Raw genomic sequence first — 18,552 nt, 5'->3', positions numbered from 1 at the left:
GACATTGTATAGGCATTTCTAGTGGATTATGTTCTTAATATCCAACTCTGATCACTGAGAATTTGCTTTTGTTTTTATTATCCATCATTTACTGTTTACCACCTACCAGGCACTATGTAAAACACTTCACATTCAAAATTTCATTTACTCTTCACAAAACTCCAGTGTAGGAATGATTCACAAATGGCAGGAACTTCCCCTTTTCCATAATTATTGAGCATGTGTCCCATTAGGCATTGCTTTGGGGAGGAAATATAAAGAAGTTCAGACTAGGAGAGGAGACAGATGTAAAACATATATAAAAGTGATAAAAGCTACAACTGTGGTATGTAAAAGGTGCTCTGAAGGATGTGAGGGAATTACTAGCTATGTGGGGCTGGTTGTCCAATTTTCAAGATGCCTGATACTCCTGGAGAAGTGTTGAGATAAGCTGAAATCCAGGGAAAGAAAACTAATCTGCCCTCTTGGCAATAGAGTGTAGGGCAAAAGTAGGTTTACAGTTGCTTATATGGCAATTAATACAATAATAAATAACACAAGAAAAAACTATTTCATATATTCACAACTGCAAGCCTACTTTTGCCCCATCCCTTATACAAGTTAATCTGGAAGACAGATTAGAATCTGAATAGGAAGAATGTTAGCTTTTATGCATTAGTCTGGGGTAAACATAATAGTGGAAAAAATGTCAAGTATTAAAGAATATATTGGAGCCTCTTTTTTTATTTTCATTCATCATGTAATTTTCAGGGCCTGCCATGTACTAAGGCAGTACTAGGACATTGGAAAACCACTGCAACAATGTATAACCAGAAACAATTTTACTAATATTGTACATTGGGGATATTATTTTATACTGCTTAAGTTTTAACAACAGCATTATACTACTTGTTAATGTAATGTAGAAAGGTTCTTCTTCATCTGTGCTATATTTGCATAACTATATCTTTTACCTGTATTGCTTTTCCTTGCTGAGTTATTCTTTTGAATGAGTATTCAAGAGGAAAAAAGTTCTCTTAATACTGGATGTTCCGTTCACTTTTTCTTTTCTGTCACAGAACACTAACACCTTGCATACTTTGGATACTTGACTTTTTAAAAAACCCTTTCATGGCTTACAACTGCTTTCACTATAAGGTCTCAAATTCCAATCATCTTCCTATGATGATTCTCTACCTCTGCAGCCTCATCCAGATTTTAGATTAATTAGGGCGGGGACTCCATTCCATAAATAGTTAATTAATAATTACTATGTAATAGACTGACAAATTTCTAAGTATTTACCAGATTTTGCATATATACACATTAGAACATGAGTATATATTTGGTAAATGAATGACATTTACATCACATTTAAACTTTAGTATTGTAATTAACAGAAGTATTCATTCTTGGTGGATAATAAATATGGTGAAAAATGCATTTTACTTCTATATGTGTATTACTCAGGGACCTGGCAGGAAATAAATGACACACTCAAAAGGTAAACTGAAGACAGTCTGAGGAAGAGACTATTTACAGAGATGTGTTTAGGCATTAAGGGAACCAATAAGTGATAATGTACCCAAGGATTCACAACAGGAGGTAGCCACCACCTTTCCTAGGCCTGCAAGGACTAATGAAAGGTGCAGTTTTTAAAGCTTGCTAAGACCTGTAGCCAAGGCGATAGGGTTGTCTGACCAGAGCCATGACCTCAGGTAGACAGGACTGAAGCTACTTCCAAAAGCCACAGGCAAGCAGGAGGGAGTATGAGGGAAGGTAAAATAAGTATCTTGACTTCTCTCTCTTTCCTCTTTCTGATCATTTGGCAATGACTCCAAATTGGCTGAAACCAAATATACAGAAACCAGAGGGTAAAGGAGCCTCCATGATGTCCACAGAAATTGGCCTCCAAGGGCACGGAAAGACAGAGAATAACTAGCAATAATATGAAAAAGCAAAATATTTTACAGAGCGAGGACAATTCAAAAATGCTAACAAAAATAGGAAAGGAAATGATCCAAACAGAGCTGTGTCACAGTTGGGACAAAGATGGAAGAGAATCATTAAACAGTAAAATAGTAGAGAGGGGCACAGTGTGTGATCTATTTATGTAAGTAGGATAAAGAGAGTGAGCAAAGAAATAAAGGCATTCAAGTATTGGAAGGGTCTGACCAGGGATCTTAAAGCTGTGGATATATTTGAACATAGTTGGTGTGTCTCATTACCAACCTTTTATGTGAGTTTATGGTGGGACATTTAAAACCTGTTAATCATTGGAAATATATTAAATATATATACTGCAGGGATTGAACAGTGGCAGTGATTGTAACTGAAGACCTGTGGAATACTACTGTAGGTCAAAGAAACAGACATACTCTGTAAGAGAACCAATCAGCTGCTAAAAGTTAAAATGCCAGAGAAAAGAAATACATGGAGACAAAGGGAGAAAAACAACAACTGTAGAAACCATATATGAGACCTCTGAAATCATAGTAAATAACTAAATTTCACTTAATACAAAATATTCATGTTGCTTTCTCTCTCTCCAATAGGGGTGTCCAGATCTTTGGCACCTGTGGGCCACACTGGAAGAAGAAGAGTTGCCTTGGGCCACACATTAAATACACAAACACTAATGAAAACAAAATAATCTCATAATGTTTTAAGTAAATTTATGATTTTGTGTTGGGCTGCATTCATAGCCATCTTGGGCTGTATGCAGCCCGTGGGCCACTGGTTGGATAGCCCTACACAAATTAACTACCTATAACTGTTAGGTAGTTATAGGATAGTATAGTATAGTTTAGTATACTATACTATAGTATAGTTTAGTATAGAAAAAAATGCTATTCATGTTCATATGTGATGTCTGTATTAGGAACTACAATCTATCTTCTGTGGAAGTAGCCTTTAAAGGCAATCTGTTTTATTGCAATTTTATGGAAGAGATTAATTTTACTTTTTGGATGTTCATTAACATCTTTCAAACCTCTATGTTTATACTTACATTTCTCTATATTAGACATGTTCCTGAAAATCTGGCTCCCAAATGAGAAGTTCTCTGTGTTAACATTTCACTGACTTATATTAAAAATAGGTGCCTTATTCCCCAGAGTGGGCAATACCATCTTGTGATACAGTAAATAATAAAACCACATGAAGGTCTGGTGAAAACATTTTTCCCTATTATTCCCTTCTGGGTTTTATTCATGGGTCCTAAAGACAACTGTCAATTTCTATACCACTCGGTAGTCATGTTTCCTTCCTGACTCAGTCATTGTATAATTCCGTGAAACTGCAGGTAGTGGTAGTGAAATGACCATGGCCCTGTTTTGTCTCATTGTAAAACACATGTTTAGAGTCATTATTGAGCCAAGGATCGAGGATCAACTTTAGAGGATTCTAAGTTCTGTACCTTGATGGAAAACACTTAACAAATTTATTCTTTTCCCTTCAAACCTCTAATATTAAAATCACATAATATAATTAATTAACACAATTAATATTTTTATCCCTCTGTGAAAATAATGAACTTTGTATTCCGATGAAGATTGTAGAATCATTAGGTTATATTTCTCAAATGTGTTCAGGAACTTTGGCACATGGAACTCATAGGCTTGATGTGGAACACCATGAAATATCTATACTTTAAACTTAAAATGACTTTATGTCAAATTCTACACTCATTTATACATTAATCTTATATGAATAGTAAAGAGTAGGTGCAAAGGGTTCATGAAAAAATTATAGAAAACAACTCAATATTGAAAATATTCTACTCATTTACATTTTCCTGTAAATTTAGAAAAGATTATAGCAATTCATTTTCAGAATATTTCTCCTTCAGTATATCCCAGTGATCACTAAAAACAGTATTAATATTTAATTGACATTAAAAATAGCACATACTGAATATATATTGTATGATGGAACTGAAATTATTAAAAATCATCAACACAGAATAAGTGTTAAAATTTTATTAGTATTCCCATCATGTTTGATTTAAATAAACCTAAATTTTAGTAAATTTATTCTAAAGAATGTTCCCAATTCTTTAGTTATATTTAAGAGAAAACCATCATATACGCATCAGGTTTAAAGCAACAATTTATTCTGAGACTTACTTTTGTTTGCCTTCTCTCCAGTCTAGATTTCAATAATTTTGGAAATATTTACACTAAACAAAATATATTAATCAAATATTCAATTTATAATATACATAATTATTACACAATTTACAAAATTGAAAATTTGCATTAGAAGAGTTAGGATATTAATAATAATTCCTTTGTATATTTAAAAATATGAGTGAGTCGAGTTATCATTTGAGGGAAATGATTATGGAGAATCTAAAACCAAGAGCAATTGTCTCAAAATAAATCAGGATATAAATGACAGTAAATGGCTTTTATATCCATGATTTCAACTGCTCCTAAGAACTAATATGATGAAGGTAAACAATCCTTACTTTAAAGCTAAGAACAGATTCAGAAAAAGTCAGCAAAATTTATTTAAGAAATATTTACTTATTATAAGACTAGGTACTCTGCTAGGTGCTGATGTTGAAGATACGAAGAAGAAAACAAACAAACAGAGTTATCTGTCTACATAGAATTAAATACATCTGGCCCAAGCTAACTAAACTAGTACCAGTAAGCACTAAAGTAAGGAAGAAAATGACTTCTCTTTGATTTGTCCCTTCACATTGTCTCTGATTTCAAGGTGAGGATGAACAATGAAGGAAACCTGGGAAGTACAGAACAGCCACTTCAGAAAGAGCAAACCAAATGGCATGTGTGATATTTCCTAAGTATAAGAATAAATAAAATGTGTGCCAGAGTTAGGAAGTATTTGTTTCTCTTCTGACTGGAAATTAGGGTAAGTATAAAAGAGATTGTGTTTGGGCAGGGAGGGGCAGTATTAGCAAAAGATAAAGTCTACAATCTGATTCAGATGGCAACTGAAGAACATTATATGCTCTTAAAAGGGTAGGAAACTTACCACTTAAACCAAGCAAAGCATGGGCAAGGTCCTGGTTCTGATACACACTCATTCAGTTAACATGGTGTTGAGGAAAGTGAGAACTGCCTGTACTTAAAAGTAATCACCACGAATAATGATTCTAGTTTTGGCATTGAGAGTGAGAGTCGATATATAGACATAATACACAGCAAAGCATATTTACAGCCACATTTCACTCGCCAGTAAATAATGCATTCACTTCTCAAAATGCCAAGGTAAATGTGAGAAAGAAAATTTTCATCTATATTCAGGATTAAACTTTCTAATTTTAAATTACCAGGCTTCAGCTGTGAATTTATTTCAGTTGAAAGGTTTGAAAAGATTATTAATGAATCTTCTAAAATTCTGGAGCATGTTTAAATGATTATTTTAACATAATAAGGAATCCTGCCATTAGTATGGCAAATTTTTTGAGCATCTACTGTGACAGCATTGTGCTGGGTGAAATGAGCCGCGAGGCACATTTCAGTTTTCCCAGTAATTCTTATACTATTAATTTATAACTATATTTTAAATACAGCTCATTTATTCCATCAAGTTGGTCCCAAAGACACTTCCCCATTGGAAAGGGAGGTGGGGGGAGGGGAAAGCTAAGTCCTACCAACTAAAGATTCAACTTCCTTGGTATTTGTGCTATTATTTATATTGCCTTTAAGAAATCCCCCAAACTTATACAAAGTCAGAGACTTGAGATAAAAATCAGCAATCTGTCTCAAAGACCACATTTGCCAGTCGTGTTTCTTGCCTTAAAGTCCTATACAACTGCCCATTTAGGTAGTAATTAGTGGCCTGTTTACTCCTTCACTCTGAATCTTATGCCTCTGATTTCGTGGAGTGACTGTAAGGGGAAAGCCGGCAGGAGCTCTGAGAGCAGTGCGGCCAGGCGGGGTAAGGCCGAGGTGACAGCAGGTGAGCCTGGTGCGGATGAGGAAGTGAGACAGAGACAGTGTGGGTATTACTCATTGCGCTTTACCGCCGAGGTAGCTTGCAAGCGGAACTTCTCGCCTCTCTTTCAGTCCAGCTGAAGTTCTAATTGAAGTCACGTCCCAACTCGGTTTGCTAGGGGGGAAAACCGTGTGTCTGTGTACAGGAAGGGAGTGAGGACGGCGGGGTCAGGTAGCCTCTGTTGTGACGTCGCGTGTCCTCGTCGTCAGAGGCTGAGCTTCCCAAATCAGTCCCTCGCTGTTCCTCAAACCTGCCCTTCCACAAATCCTGGGAACTTCCCGGGGAGCCCGGACCACGACCCGCTCCGGGGCCCCAGGGTGCAGGGAGCGGACGAGCGCTGCGTGGGAGCAGAGCTCAGCCTTGAAGAAGGGGGGAAATAGGTTGCTCAGGTTACTCGGAGGGCGCAGGGTCCCGAGAATTAGCCAGACCCACGCGAGCCCCAGGCAGCTGCGGCGGGTGTGGCCAGTTGAGACACAGAACGGCGCGGACCCTACTTTACCTTTCCCGCTCTGACAGCCTGTTGCCCTTTTGGCCACATCTCCTAAGTTTCCTAAGGTCCTCTTTCCCAACCCAGGACACCTGAGGGAAACTTTCCCCTCGCCCCTCAATTCAAACTCAGCTGTTTCCACGGTTGCCGCAAACCGTCCCCTCCCTAGCAACAAGGTTCCGGCCGTAGAGCGACCGGCTCTAGGTGTAAGGAAGGTGATGTCGTAAAGCCGCGAGTGTCGTAAACCAGGTGCGGTGGGGAGGGGGGAGGGGTGGAGGCGGAGGGGTGGGGGGGGGAAGGGGGAGGGAGGGGGAGGAGGTGACTCCAGCATTTAGACTCAAGCGAGAGGATCATGGCGGATGGCCCCAGGTGTAAGCGCAGAAAGCAGGCGAACCCGCGGCGCAATAACGGTGAGTGGCGGAGGAGACCGGGGAGCGGCGGAGTCAGGGGGAGCCGGGCAGCCGGGGCGCCCCGAGGGTGAGGGGGCGAGCCAGGCTGGGGGCGGCCGGGGCAGGGACGGGCAAAGTGGAGTGGGAAAGTAGAAAGTAGTGCTCTCTGCCCCCCTCAGCTGCCGGAGCCGCGCCGCGGCCGCTCGCTCTCCCTGAACCGTTATGTCTCTTACCTGGTCTCTCTCCGCCTAGCGGTTCCTGCCGCCTCTGCCGCCTCCCTGGACCGTTAGCCGCTGCCTCCGCATCCCCGGCTCTGGGCGGGCGGGCGGGACGCGGCATTCACTTTTCTGGTCTCGGGTGGAGCGGCTGTTGCTTCTTTTCGCACTTTTCCCCACTCTTCTGCCCCTCGCGCCTCCCCGCTACCCCTCCTCTTCAGCCCCCTTCCCTGTATTTCCCCTCAGCGCCAGGCTCCGTGGAGCTGGGAACTAACTTGTGCCGTTCCTGGCTGTGCAAAGTGGCTTCCGCGCGCCGCGGCCCCGGCCCGCGCTGTCGCTCGGGGCCCCGCGGCTCGGGCCGGGCAGGCGCGCGGCGGTGGGACGGGGCAGCCCGGCTGCGTGTTGTCCGTGCGCGCGTGTGCGCGGGTGCCGGTGGGGCGCGCCGCGGGCGGACCAGGCTCGACCGACAGCGGTAAAGTTGTGACCAGCGGGCGCGCTCTCAGAGTGGGGATTAGTGGCGGAGGCGCGGGTCCCTAAGTGCCCCTCCTCCCCCGCCCCGCAGCCAGCGCGCCCTGGGCCGCAGAGGCGAGCCCCGAGAGTGAGGTCCACGTCCTGTGGGGCGCTGGTGGGGCAGCAGGGACGATGGGGCAGCAGTGGGCGCCTACTTGCTGCTAGGGGCGATCCGTGGATGGCGGAGAGCTGGGCAGCGGGTGTGTTTGTAGAGTTGTTACCTGGTTAGAGACAGGCGAAGCACCACAGACAGAGCACCCTCCCCCGGGAGGACTCCTGCTCTGCACTGGGATGGGGCTGTGTGCGTACGCCTCTCTTTTTCTCTTTCGGTTTTTGGGGAAGTTGTTACCTGGCCTGGACGCTCGGAGCGCTGAAGCCGGATAATGGAGCTTGGATGGCGCTCACGGTCTCGGGTGGAAGGGGATGGGGGAGGGGGTGGGAGGACGGACGGACGCGCCGGTCCGCTGTTCTTGCTGCAGCTGCAGCTGCAATGTTTATTGATTTGTGCTGATGTGCAGGGAAATACACACCCCTCGGCCTGGGAGAGAGTTTCAAATAAATAAATAAATAATAAATAAGCGACTGAGAGCAAGACCTGAACATGTGGTTGTTGTTGCACAGTGGCCTTTTCCAGTTTGGAGAGACGTTGTAAGTTGATTGTATTTCTGCTTATCTCGGGGACGATTCCGTGCTTTCTCTCCCTCCTATTCAGCGGTGAAATGTCTGCTGATTGTTATTGTCTGGACAGTTCCTGTGGTGAGAGGGGCGAGACTTGTCCGCCCGGGGGCGGCGTGAGCGCTTGGAGAGGCCCCCGCCCGCCAGCCGGGTACCTGTTTGTATAATAATGGGCGGCAACGGCTCTGCTGCCGGCTGCGGCCCAGGCTATATAAGGAATTACACGTACATTTCGGACCGAGGGGCTCGTCTGGGTTTCTGCGTTATTTTTAAAATGAGTTTTTAAGAATAAGGAAATAAATGCACCTATATTGGGATCGCTGTATCTTCCAAAAAAATTAAGGAAATATGTGTTTAAGTAAAAACTCTCTCGCGCTACCCCTGCCCCACCCCCCGCTCCTGGGCTCCCTTTCTCCCTCCCCTTTCGGGTGCGAAACGCAAGGTTTTGTAACCTTTCCTGGCAATTTTAAATTTTGTGTGGGATTTCCTGTCTAGAAGCAGATACGAAGACTTTATGCTGTTTCAAGACGTTTCCTTCTAATCGTAAACATATTTTCAATATATTTGAGCCTTCGACATTAAAATCACAGCTTTCTTGAATGCTTTTGGTTATTCAAATAAACATTTTTAAAAGCGTCTATCAGTTACGATTGATAACTAATATTTGGTATCTTCATTGTGGAGAGAGATGACTTGTTACAGCAAGGAGCAGAGCATAGGCTATTGCAATTTTAATTTCCTGTTTTAGCGTCAAATAGTGTGTGTTCTATATTGAGCTGTTCCGCTGTTGCTGATGTGGCTTTATGAAAGGTAAGTTGGTTCGGAAAGGCTGTTCGCTTTTTACCTTATGTAAAATGTTCATCGCCATAGAAAGGGGCTTTTCTTGTTGCTGACGACATATGTGTGACATGTGAGTCTGAGCCACCCAGTGTCTGTGCAGCTGCTGTAAACATGTTTACCTGAACAGGAAAGAATGGATTTTTCTCCTAAAGATCCTGTGATACGAATATTATACCCATAAGGCATATCAACAGATGACTTAAGGGGGGAAATCTATCCTGAAAGGTACTTGAAATCAACAGGAAAAAAGAGGTTCTCGGTCGCTGCAGCAAATGGCAACTTGTGCAGGTAGAAAAAAGATGGTGTTTAGTTTTCTCCTGCATGTATGTCAGCCCCCTCCTGTCTGCTGCTTTCATTCTCAAGGGAGGGATTTATTTACCACGTTTGCTGTCAGTGTTTTTCCTTTGTGTTTAATATTAGGAAAACAGATTTGGGGCTATTTAGCACAAAATGTCTTGTCTGCAGTATGCATTACTCTGGGAAAACAAAAGGTGTTTAAGATAGCCCTGTACTACTACAGGTATCTTCCATTTTCATCACTTTTGACTCTGTCTTTGTATTCCTTTTTGTTCTCAAATACATTTCATTGCTGATGATTACCATCACGCTATTTGATTAAGCCTTAAAATTTGCAAATGAAAAATGAAGTTATATGCCATTGTGTGGTGAAACCTCAGGGTAGGTGCTGGTTATTTCTTAGCAACGCAGTCATATTTAAGTTGCAGTTGTTTATTGGAGAGAATTGCTTTGGAAAATGGGAACTCTTAATTCTTTTTGAATGAAGAAATAAATGTATCCAGTGGCATTTAGTCATAGAGATATTTGGGCTCTTATTTATATATAATTTTTTTATTTTCAAATAAGGTTTACATATTTAACTGATGAGCCTCCAGTAAAATATTTTAATTTCCTTTCTAGAATATATCTGCAGAGTAACTGGAGAATCAAGTAATGTAACTTGACAGGGGTAAACTAGTTAAGCAAGGTGTGGCCAAAGCAACAAACCTTACCTAGTAACTTTATGGTAATGATGTTAGTCATCTATGGGGTAGCATTATAATTGCTTAAATAAATTTTTATAATTTATAATGTAATGCTTTGTTGTATTTTAAAAATTTGTCTTCTCATTTTTTACTTCTATTCTCTGTAGTTTTCTTATGTATGTATTTATTTATTTGAGAAATATACTCTAGCTACTAATGACTACATGCTGATTAATTTCACTTTAGATGGACTGGGAGGAACATATCTTTCTGTCATTTGCACCACTTGCTGTCTTTGGAAACTACCAGTAGAGGATGCTAGCAAGAATGATTATTGGTGTAGCAGTACCATAAGTCTGTTTATCTCCTGTTGATTGGGACCTCTGTGTTGATAGAGACCTTTCTTGTAATTCTGAGTCTTACTATTATTTTAAACCCACCATGGGTAAATTAGGCATAAGCATTTTCTAGTCTCCTAGGATTGGAAAGAGGTAGAAATGTTTTAACTTGAACAATTATAGAAATTTGAGCTTTTTAAATCTTGAAATTGAGATTGCTATCCATTTAGTCTTGTTTTAAACAAGTCATATTTCTGGTTAAAAAATGCCTTATGTTGTCAGGTTTGGAAAAGAACATGTAATTATTGCCACATATTTATATTGCATATTTACTATATCTTTTAACCTCCTTTTTCTTCATAGTAAAAGCACTGAAAAAAGATATCTTTAGACATTGAAAGATGTTGGTGGTAAATGTAGTAAGAAAAATTGCAACTAATTGATAATACTGTATAATTATTTTTCTATAACTTAGGTATACTTAAATTATGCATAGGTTGTCAGACCACTACTAATAAACATCAGATTACTAACATCAGAGCAGTCACTCTGATGTTAGCGATTTTCAGATATCTTTTCCTTTCCCTTTTATTAAGAATCAGGTAGCATATAAATTTAAATTTACCACTTGTAAATTAAGGAATGTAAGTTTTTTTTAGAGGATTTAAATGCAGTGGAGAAGTATTTGTTAATTATTGTATGCCTGTATTAAAAGAATTCTTTAAAATAACTATGTAAATTGATATAACTTATACATGTAAATAATTGCATAAGACTTAAATGAATTTAGTTGTGTCTTATTGGTTTGTGTGCTTAAATAATTAACTTACTCTAACTGTAAACTTTTGTAAACCTTTCATTTGTCAAATGTCAGAAGTATTTATTTTCCTAATTACTTTTAATGGTGTTTCTATGAATGTGCCAGTGCTAGTACCATAATGCAAGAGTAATACTGTTTATATTGAAATAAAGTTACCTGCATTTTTAGGTAAGCCTGTATGAATTTCTCATTTTAGTTTGTCAAAGAGAGGAAAGAGAGAGGAAGAAGGAGAGGGAGAGAGAGAGGAGATGTAGTTTTATACTTCCTGGCAGACATTTCTTGAATTTGGTGTTCTCCTAAAACCTAGAGCTTAGTAGTGACAAGGTGTGATTCACTTATTTTTTTTTTTAAATGTGCTGAGGAACTTTACCACAAAGCCATACCATACATAATTGTGGCATGGAGCAAAACTTAAAAATATCTCATGAATTGAAAGGATCAATCATTTTGTTAAAATGACTGATATAAAAGCACATGAAATATTTGGTTAGTACTTTATTTTCTTTCTCTAGTAATCAGTATTTTTGAAATGCCATATACCCTATGTTTGCAATTTTAGTTGCTTTAGAGCATGTGGTGAGAAAGTTCTATCAAATTGGGAATATTTAAAAAAAATTATTTCTCATAGTTGTAGGGGTTTTTACCCCCCCCCTTTTTTTACTTAACCCCCGTATAAATCATTCTGCGCATGTCATTAGAGCCAGATGTAAACACAGATGCAATATCATGTGGAATTATATTGTTAGCTACTCTTAACTACCTGTATTGAATTGCAGTAGAGAAGAAGAAGCATGCAGATGTGGGAACAAGATATGCATTAGTGTGCAGAAGTGCAATGAAAGGTAGAGGACTGGATGAATTGTAGAAATAATATTTATGACTTAAAAGGTTTTTTAATCTGTGTGGCTTGATCACTAATTATGGGGAAATGCATGTTCATTTTGAATAGAGATGGAAGCTAAAATAGAAGTTCATTATTGAAAGAAAAATTTCTTAAAATTTAAATTAGAAAAGTGCCCTGATTAGGAAATATAATGAAATGCCTTTTAAAAATATTTCAAAAGATTGCATATTATATATATTACCTGCTAAATAATCATTGAACTGCTAAAAGTAGAAAATGAATGGATATACATGTAGCAGAAAAAGTTTTGCAGGCACCCAAGTTAAAAGTAAACATGACCTATTATACTGGCATTGCCATAGAAAATTACCTTTCCTTTGGATGGGAAAGTGTTTTGAGAATTGATTTCCCAAAGGGAACATTCTTAGAACATGAATGTCCTAAAATTTTTCAGTATGATGTGAGCATGTCTACATATTAACCTTGATGGAACTGGGTTATGCTGCTTGTTATCTTAAGAAACGGGTTTGCTTGAAAATATAGCACTATATGATGCTACTTAAATAGCAAAATACTCTCTGATAAGTAATATTTGCCTTATGATTGTTTGTAGAGAAAAAATTAATATTTTGGAGTATATCATTTAGGTGTAGAAAAATTGAAAGATTCCGAAAAGGAAGAACAAAACAAGCCAAGTTCAAGTCTTTACTTGCTATTATAGCTATGAATCAGTACTAGAGTCTTGATTTTTCATCCTTTAAGAAGTTATTTTTCTCTCACTCTTTTCTTCAGTCATCTTCCTGTTATTTAACACATGTTCTCTGTATTCATAGGGATGACATTTATCTATCCATATATACATATTTCCTTTCATAATCAACTTTATATATTTACTGAAACTTGATATGTGGAGTTTCAGATACAAACTAGGGCTTTTGGTAGAAGACATCATATGGCAACCTGGGAAAACCATCATTTCTTTTGCTGCAACAACTACATCTGTGCTAGAATTATTAGTAACAGATGTTTTGTGACCTCTTAATTCCCTCTCGCCTCCCCCTCCCCCCAGCCATGTTTAAAATTAAATGTGAATGGAAGATAAATATGAGAATGATGTCAGTTTCTTGTGTTGTAATCTAAGAATATTGAAAGTCCTGTATTTTCTGTTTTAAGATATTCTAATTTCAAATTTTTAGCTACTCTAAATATTCTAATTTCAGTTTTTTAGGCACTTTAAGTACTCTGATTTGAATTTCCTTTTTATAAATTGTGACACTACTATTCTTAGATATCTCATTACCATTCATGTTCACCAACCTACAATATGTTTTAATTTTCCTTATTCTTAAGGTCTTTACATTCCTTTAATCCATAGTTCTAATTGAATGCTTGGTTTTTGGTTAAATGCTGAGTGTGACTAGTTTGTTGATTTAAAAAAATCATTCTCTTGGAATATTACATTTTTTAATATGTAAGGAACCTTTAGAAATCATTTTTACCTGAAAACTGATAGAGAGAAACTGAAATTTATGGGCTTCAAATACGAACTAGTTAAGTCACTTTAACATGTATTTTGAGAAGGGGTAATAGTGACATGTAAAATCTTTTAAGGAGTAGTTTATCTGAATCTGGACTCAAGTTGACCACCTTACTTTGCCTTAGATACTTGAAAATGTTGTGAAAATCCCTGTATCTCCTTAATGCTTTCTCCTTTCTACCCCCCCAAAACTAAGTTTCACTCCTATTGCTGCATAACTTTTATGAAAACTCTTAATATTCTTTTTTTTTTTACTTTTGGGAGAGGGGGGACAGAAAGGGAATAGGTGGAGAAAAGAGAATATAATTTCATATGAATAAATATTAACTGAGAAAATAAATGAAATAATTTTGGAGATAGAAAGATTTGGGAAAATCACCCAAGTCCATTTTCGCAGGTAAGCAAATAAATTCAGAGGTAAAAGGACTTTGCCCAGTTCCTATTACTAGTTAGCTTGGAGTAGGTTGTAGCTTTTCAGATTCATGGCTCAGAATCCTTTCATTAGACCATTTAGAGCGTATTTACCTATTATAGTGACAACCAAGAACTAGATGCCATGAATTTTCAAATTTATCATAGCCCTGACTGTTGTCACCCAGTGGACTGGGTATTGTTCTGCAAACTGAAAGGTGACTAGTTCAGTTCCCAGTCAGGGCACATGCCTGGGTTGTGGGCCAGGTCCCTGGTTGGGGGCCTGTGAGACAGCTGATCAGCATTTCCCTCTTTTTATCCATCCCTTCCCTGCTCTCTAAAAATAAAAAATGTATTCTGTAGAATGCTCAGTCATCACAGAAAAAGGGATTTCTAACCATATGCATAAATCTGTAATAGTTGATGTGACTATAGCACCTAAAACATTTCAGATGAAGAGGATTAGTTTAGTATTTCTTACAGGCATACTCTGTCTGGATATTTTTTCCTCTTCATTCTCAATCTCAACTTCCATTCACACTATTTTTCCCAACCCTCACTTGCACCATCTATGTGTTTATATATGTATGTGTATATAAGTATATCCTTATAAAATTATGTAATTATTTGTGTGTTTTACATCTACATAACTGCTGTTTTGCTGTGTTTTACTTTCTTTAAAAGACTCAGCATGTTTGAGATCTGTTCATGTTGCTATAGTTACATGTAGTTCATTGCTTCTAACTGTACAGTTTTCATGTTTTGCATCTAGTACAAATTTCTTATCAGTTCCTCTAATGATGGATGCTCAGATTGACTCCAACTTTTAAGTACAAATAATTCTGTAATAAATACCTTCCTACATGTTGCTAATGACTGTAGAAGGATTCATCTGGAGATATATATCCAGGCATGATACTGCTGGCTTGTAAATTAGTCTCATATGTAATATCACTAAATTTCACCAGATTATTTCTAAAAATGGCTATACCAAATTTTACCCTTACCAACAATGTATAAAAATCTCTATTTTCTCACAGTTTTGCCAGTTTTTGGTATTATACAACATCCCACATTTTGCTAATTTGATAGTTGTTAAATAGAATCTCATGTTGCTTTCATATAAGTTTCTTTGTTTGATAGGGAGATTGATCATTTCTTCATATCATTGCTAGCCATTTAGATTTCCTTTTCCATGTCTGGCTTATTCATGTCCTTCACCCTCCTTTTTACTTGAGTTTCTACTACTTGGGTATTTCTCAGAGTTCCTTGTGAATTTGAGAGAGTAATGCCAAGGTGGTTTTAGACATGGCAAATATTTTCCCAGTGTGTCATTCATTTGTTGACTGAATTGTTTAAATTGTATTTAAGTCTATCAATTTTTTTACTTTTGGATAGTAAGAAGACCTTCCTAATCCACAAATAGCAAAGATTTTCTTCTACTAGTTTTGTACTTTTACCTTTTATATTTAGGTCTTTAATACATCTTGGGTTTACCTTTTGAATATAGCATTTCTTTCTTAGGAGGAGCAAAGATCGTGGTTAAGAGTTTGGGATGATGTTGTAACTTACTAGCTGAATCATCTTGGCTGAGTTACTTAGTCTCCTCAATACTTGGATTTCCCTGTGTGTAAAATGGGGATGGCAACATTAGATTTGGGAAGTTTAAATGAGATATGAAATGTGCTGTGTCTAGTACATATTTGAAGCATTCAACAAATGGTTGTTTAAAATTTTACTTATATTGTCAAAGTATGTTTTAAATGCATTTTGCATCAATTGACAATTTCTTATACTCTTGTTTAGTATTAAACTGCCATCTAATAGGAAGTTGTAAATTTTTGTAAAATTTGTTCATTGTTTCTATAGCTTTGACCTTAAACTGCTTAGTTATTCTAGCCCAAAGGACAAGACTGTTAAATGAGTGATACAGTAGTAGTATACACTGATGCTTTGTCTTAATGTTATTTGTGATATGTATTTTTTAGCTTGAGGAAGGCTGCTTGGACTTCTTTTAAGGGGCATTACATTGAGAGGCCTCACCATATTACTTTTATGTGTAATACTGACAAAGATTTCAAGGATAATGTCCTAATGTTATTTTTTTACATAAAACAAAGAACTCAAGCCCAAGGAATCTAAACTTTATTCTGTATTTGAATAGCCTAAGTAGCATGGAGTCCATGGTTCTCATACACTCATTTGGTTTGGAGTATATTTAAATGATGGTTGTCTTACTGTGTTCTTGTGGTATAGATCAGTGTAATCATAGGACAAAAGTTAAAGCTGTACCCTGTTTGGGGTATGTGTGTTTTAATAAACTTCATTGAGTTAAAATTTACATACACCATTATGCATGTTCATTTTGATAAGTTTTGACATACACCCATGAAGTCAACATCACAGTGAAGGTATAGAACATTTCCATCATCCCCTCAAATTCCCATGTACATCATCTCAGTCAATGTAGGGAGGAAGAAGGGAGAGAAACATCAATATGTGGTTGCCTGTCGCATGCCCCATACTGGGGACCTGGCCCATAACCAGGGCATGTACCCTGACTGAGAATCAAACTAGCAACCCTTTGATTTGTAGGCTGGTGTTCAGTCCACTGAGCTACACCACCCAGGGCTATAGTATGTTCTTTTTTGTATTGCTGAGTAGTATTTTTTTACATGAATATATCACAATTTGTTTATCCATTCACCTACAGTGGTCTTACTATTTGGGTTTCTGGTTCTTTGCTATAGAATAAAGCTTTCCTGAACATTCATATACAAATTTTTATGTTGATACATGCTTACATTTCTTTTGGATCAAAATACCCAGGAGTAGAACTGTTAGGTCATAATAAATGTAAGCTTAGTTGTGTAAGAAACTGCCAAGCTGGTTTCTAACATGCTTATAATATTTCATATTTCTGCCAACAATGTATGAAAGTTCTAGAAGTTGCTTCAATCGTTGTAAATATTGGTCTATATTTTTAATTTTAGCTATTCTAGTAGGCATGTGGTTGTATACTTGTGGCTGTAATTTAGATTTTATTGATTCTAATGATGTTTTAATATCTTTTGATGTACTTACAGATCATTTGTACATTTTCTTTTGTAAAATGTCTGTTGCAGTCATGTGTCCATTTTTAATTGGGTTGCTTATCTTTTTATTACTGAATTATAAATATTCACTATATATTCTAAATCCAAGTTCTTTTTTGGATATAAGTATTTAAAATATTTCCTCCCTTTCTGCAGTTCATCTTCTAATTTTCTTTAAAGGTACTTTGAAGTGCAAAAGTTGTAAACTTTCATGAAATTGAACTTATAAGTTTATTCTTTTAGGCTTCATGATTTTTGTGTGCTAAGAAATCTTTGTCCACTTCAAGAGGATGTGTATCTTTTTTAGAGCTGTATAGTGTAACGTTTAGGTCTGTGATCCATTTTTGGTTAATTTTCATCTATACCTGGTTTTGATCTTCATCTACAAGCCTGCCAAAGGTAGTCCTGAGGACTTTGCAAGAGGCAAAAACTTGTTCTCAGTCATCAAAATTCAATATGAGAATTTCTATTTGAATTTTTAAAAATATTTTTCAGGATCCAACTACAAACCAAAGCTCAAGAGTGTAAAGGAACACAAATTTTACTTTCTTGGCTTTATACATTTTTAAAATTGAGAGCAATTGTATTGTTCTTAGTGTTTTCAAATTTTTTCACGTCCTTGACACATGGAGACTTAAGTAAGACTAAAGTTTCAGAGAAAGATGCTCAAAGAGAGTAGATATAGTTAAGCAGAATGTGAATGTTATCTTCAAGGTTTCTTATTTCTTCCTTGGTTTAAATTTGTGAGCACTGTACCAATTCTTTTTCACATTCCACAGCTTTTATCTTTACATGAAGAATTTGTTTAAACCTACCACGTTTTCAAATTCCTTGAAATATATAATTATATTGTTTTGATATGAAAATTTCTTTAGCTGTCTCTAAGTTCCTTGCATAAAGATTCCATCTTACTGTTCCTCTGAAGTGGTAGTGCAGAGGTTTCTAGTTACCGCCAAGTCCCATGAACTTTTCTCTATCTTACCTTGTTTGACTTCCCTGTATTTGATATTGTGAACTTTACTGGAAGGTTTTGAGTCCTTAGCTTCCATATTACTCTTTTCATCTTTTCTCATTCTTCTCTCTTAGAGCTTCCTCTTTGATATTACCCAGGGCTGCTGCTTTTCTCACTGGATGTGCTAAGTCTGACCCAACCCAACTCTTAGTTTTAGCTATCACCTATATGCTGATAATTTCAAGATCTTTATTTCTTGTCCAAAACTAGACTGAACTCCAAAACACAGTTGTCTGTGTAACTTCTCTACCTCTGTGTCCTACAGAATTCTCAAACTTCACATGTCCAAACTTCACAGGTTGAACTAATTTCTTTTATCTCCCACTTAGTCTTGCTTTTCTCCTGCATTCACTCTCTTTTTGTGCCACCACCAATGATTTATATTCCCAAGTTAAAAACCAGGATTAACTTTCTCTCTCGTAACCTGATCATCATCAAATATGTCAT

General features: G+C 37.7%; 1 protein-coding gene across 1 annotated transcript in view; it reads left to right on the top strand.

Annotated features, from left to right (window-relative positions):
• Positions 1–6,747: 6,747 nt before the first annotated feature.
• The window catches only part of ZEB1 (zinc finger E-box binding homeobox 1), a 187,828-nt gene continuing 176,023 nt past the window's right edge, over positions 6,748–18,552 (top strand). Inside the window, exon 1 of the mRNA XM_045857750.1 lies at positions 6,748–6,846. Within this exon, the coding sequence (XP_045713706.1) occupies positions 6,789–6,846 (58 nt within the window). The 5' untranslated portion in view covers positions 6,748–6,788. The remainder of the gene's footprint in view (positions 6,847–18,552) is intronic.

This window comes from Phyllostomus hastatus, unplaced genomic scaffold (genome assembly GCF_019186645.2).
Source record: "Phyllostomus hastatus isolate PE091 unplaced genomic scaffold, TTU_PhHast_1.1 phas_scaffold_1674, whole genome shotgun sequence".
Classification (NCBI taxonomy): domain Eukaryota; kingdom Metazoa; phylum Chordata; class Mammalia; order Chiroptera; family Phyllostomidae; genus Phyllostomus; species Phyllostomus hastatus.
This window is presented reverse-complemented; position numbering and strand designations above follow the sequence as displayed.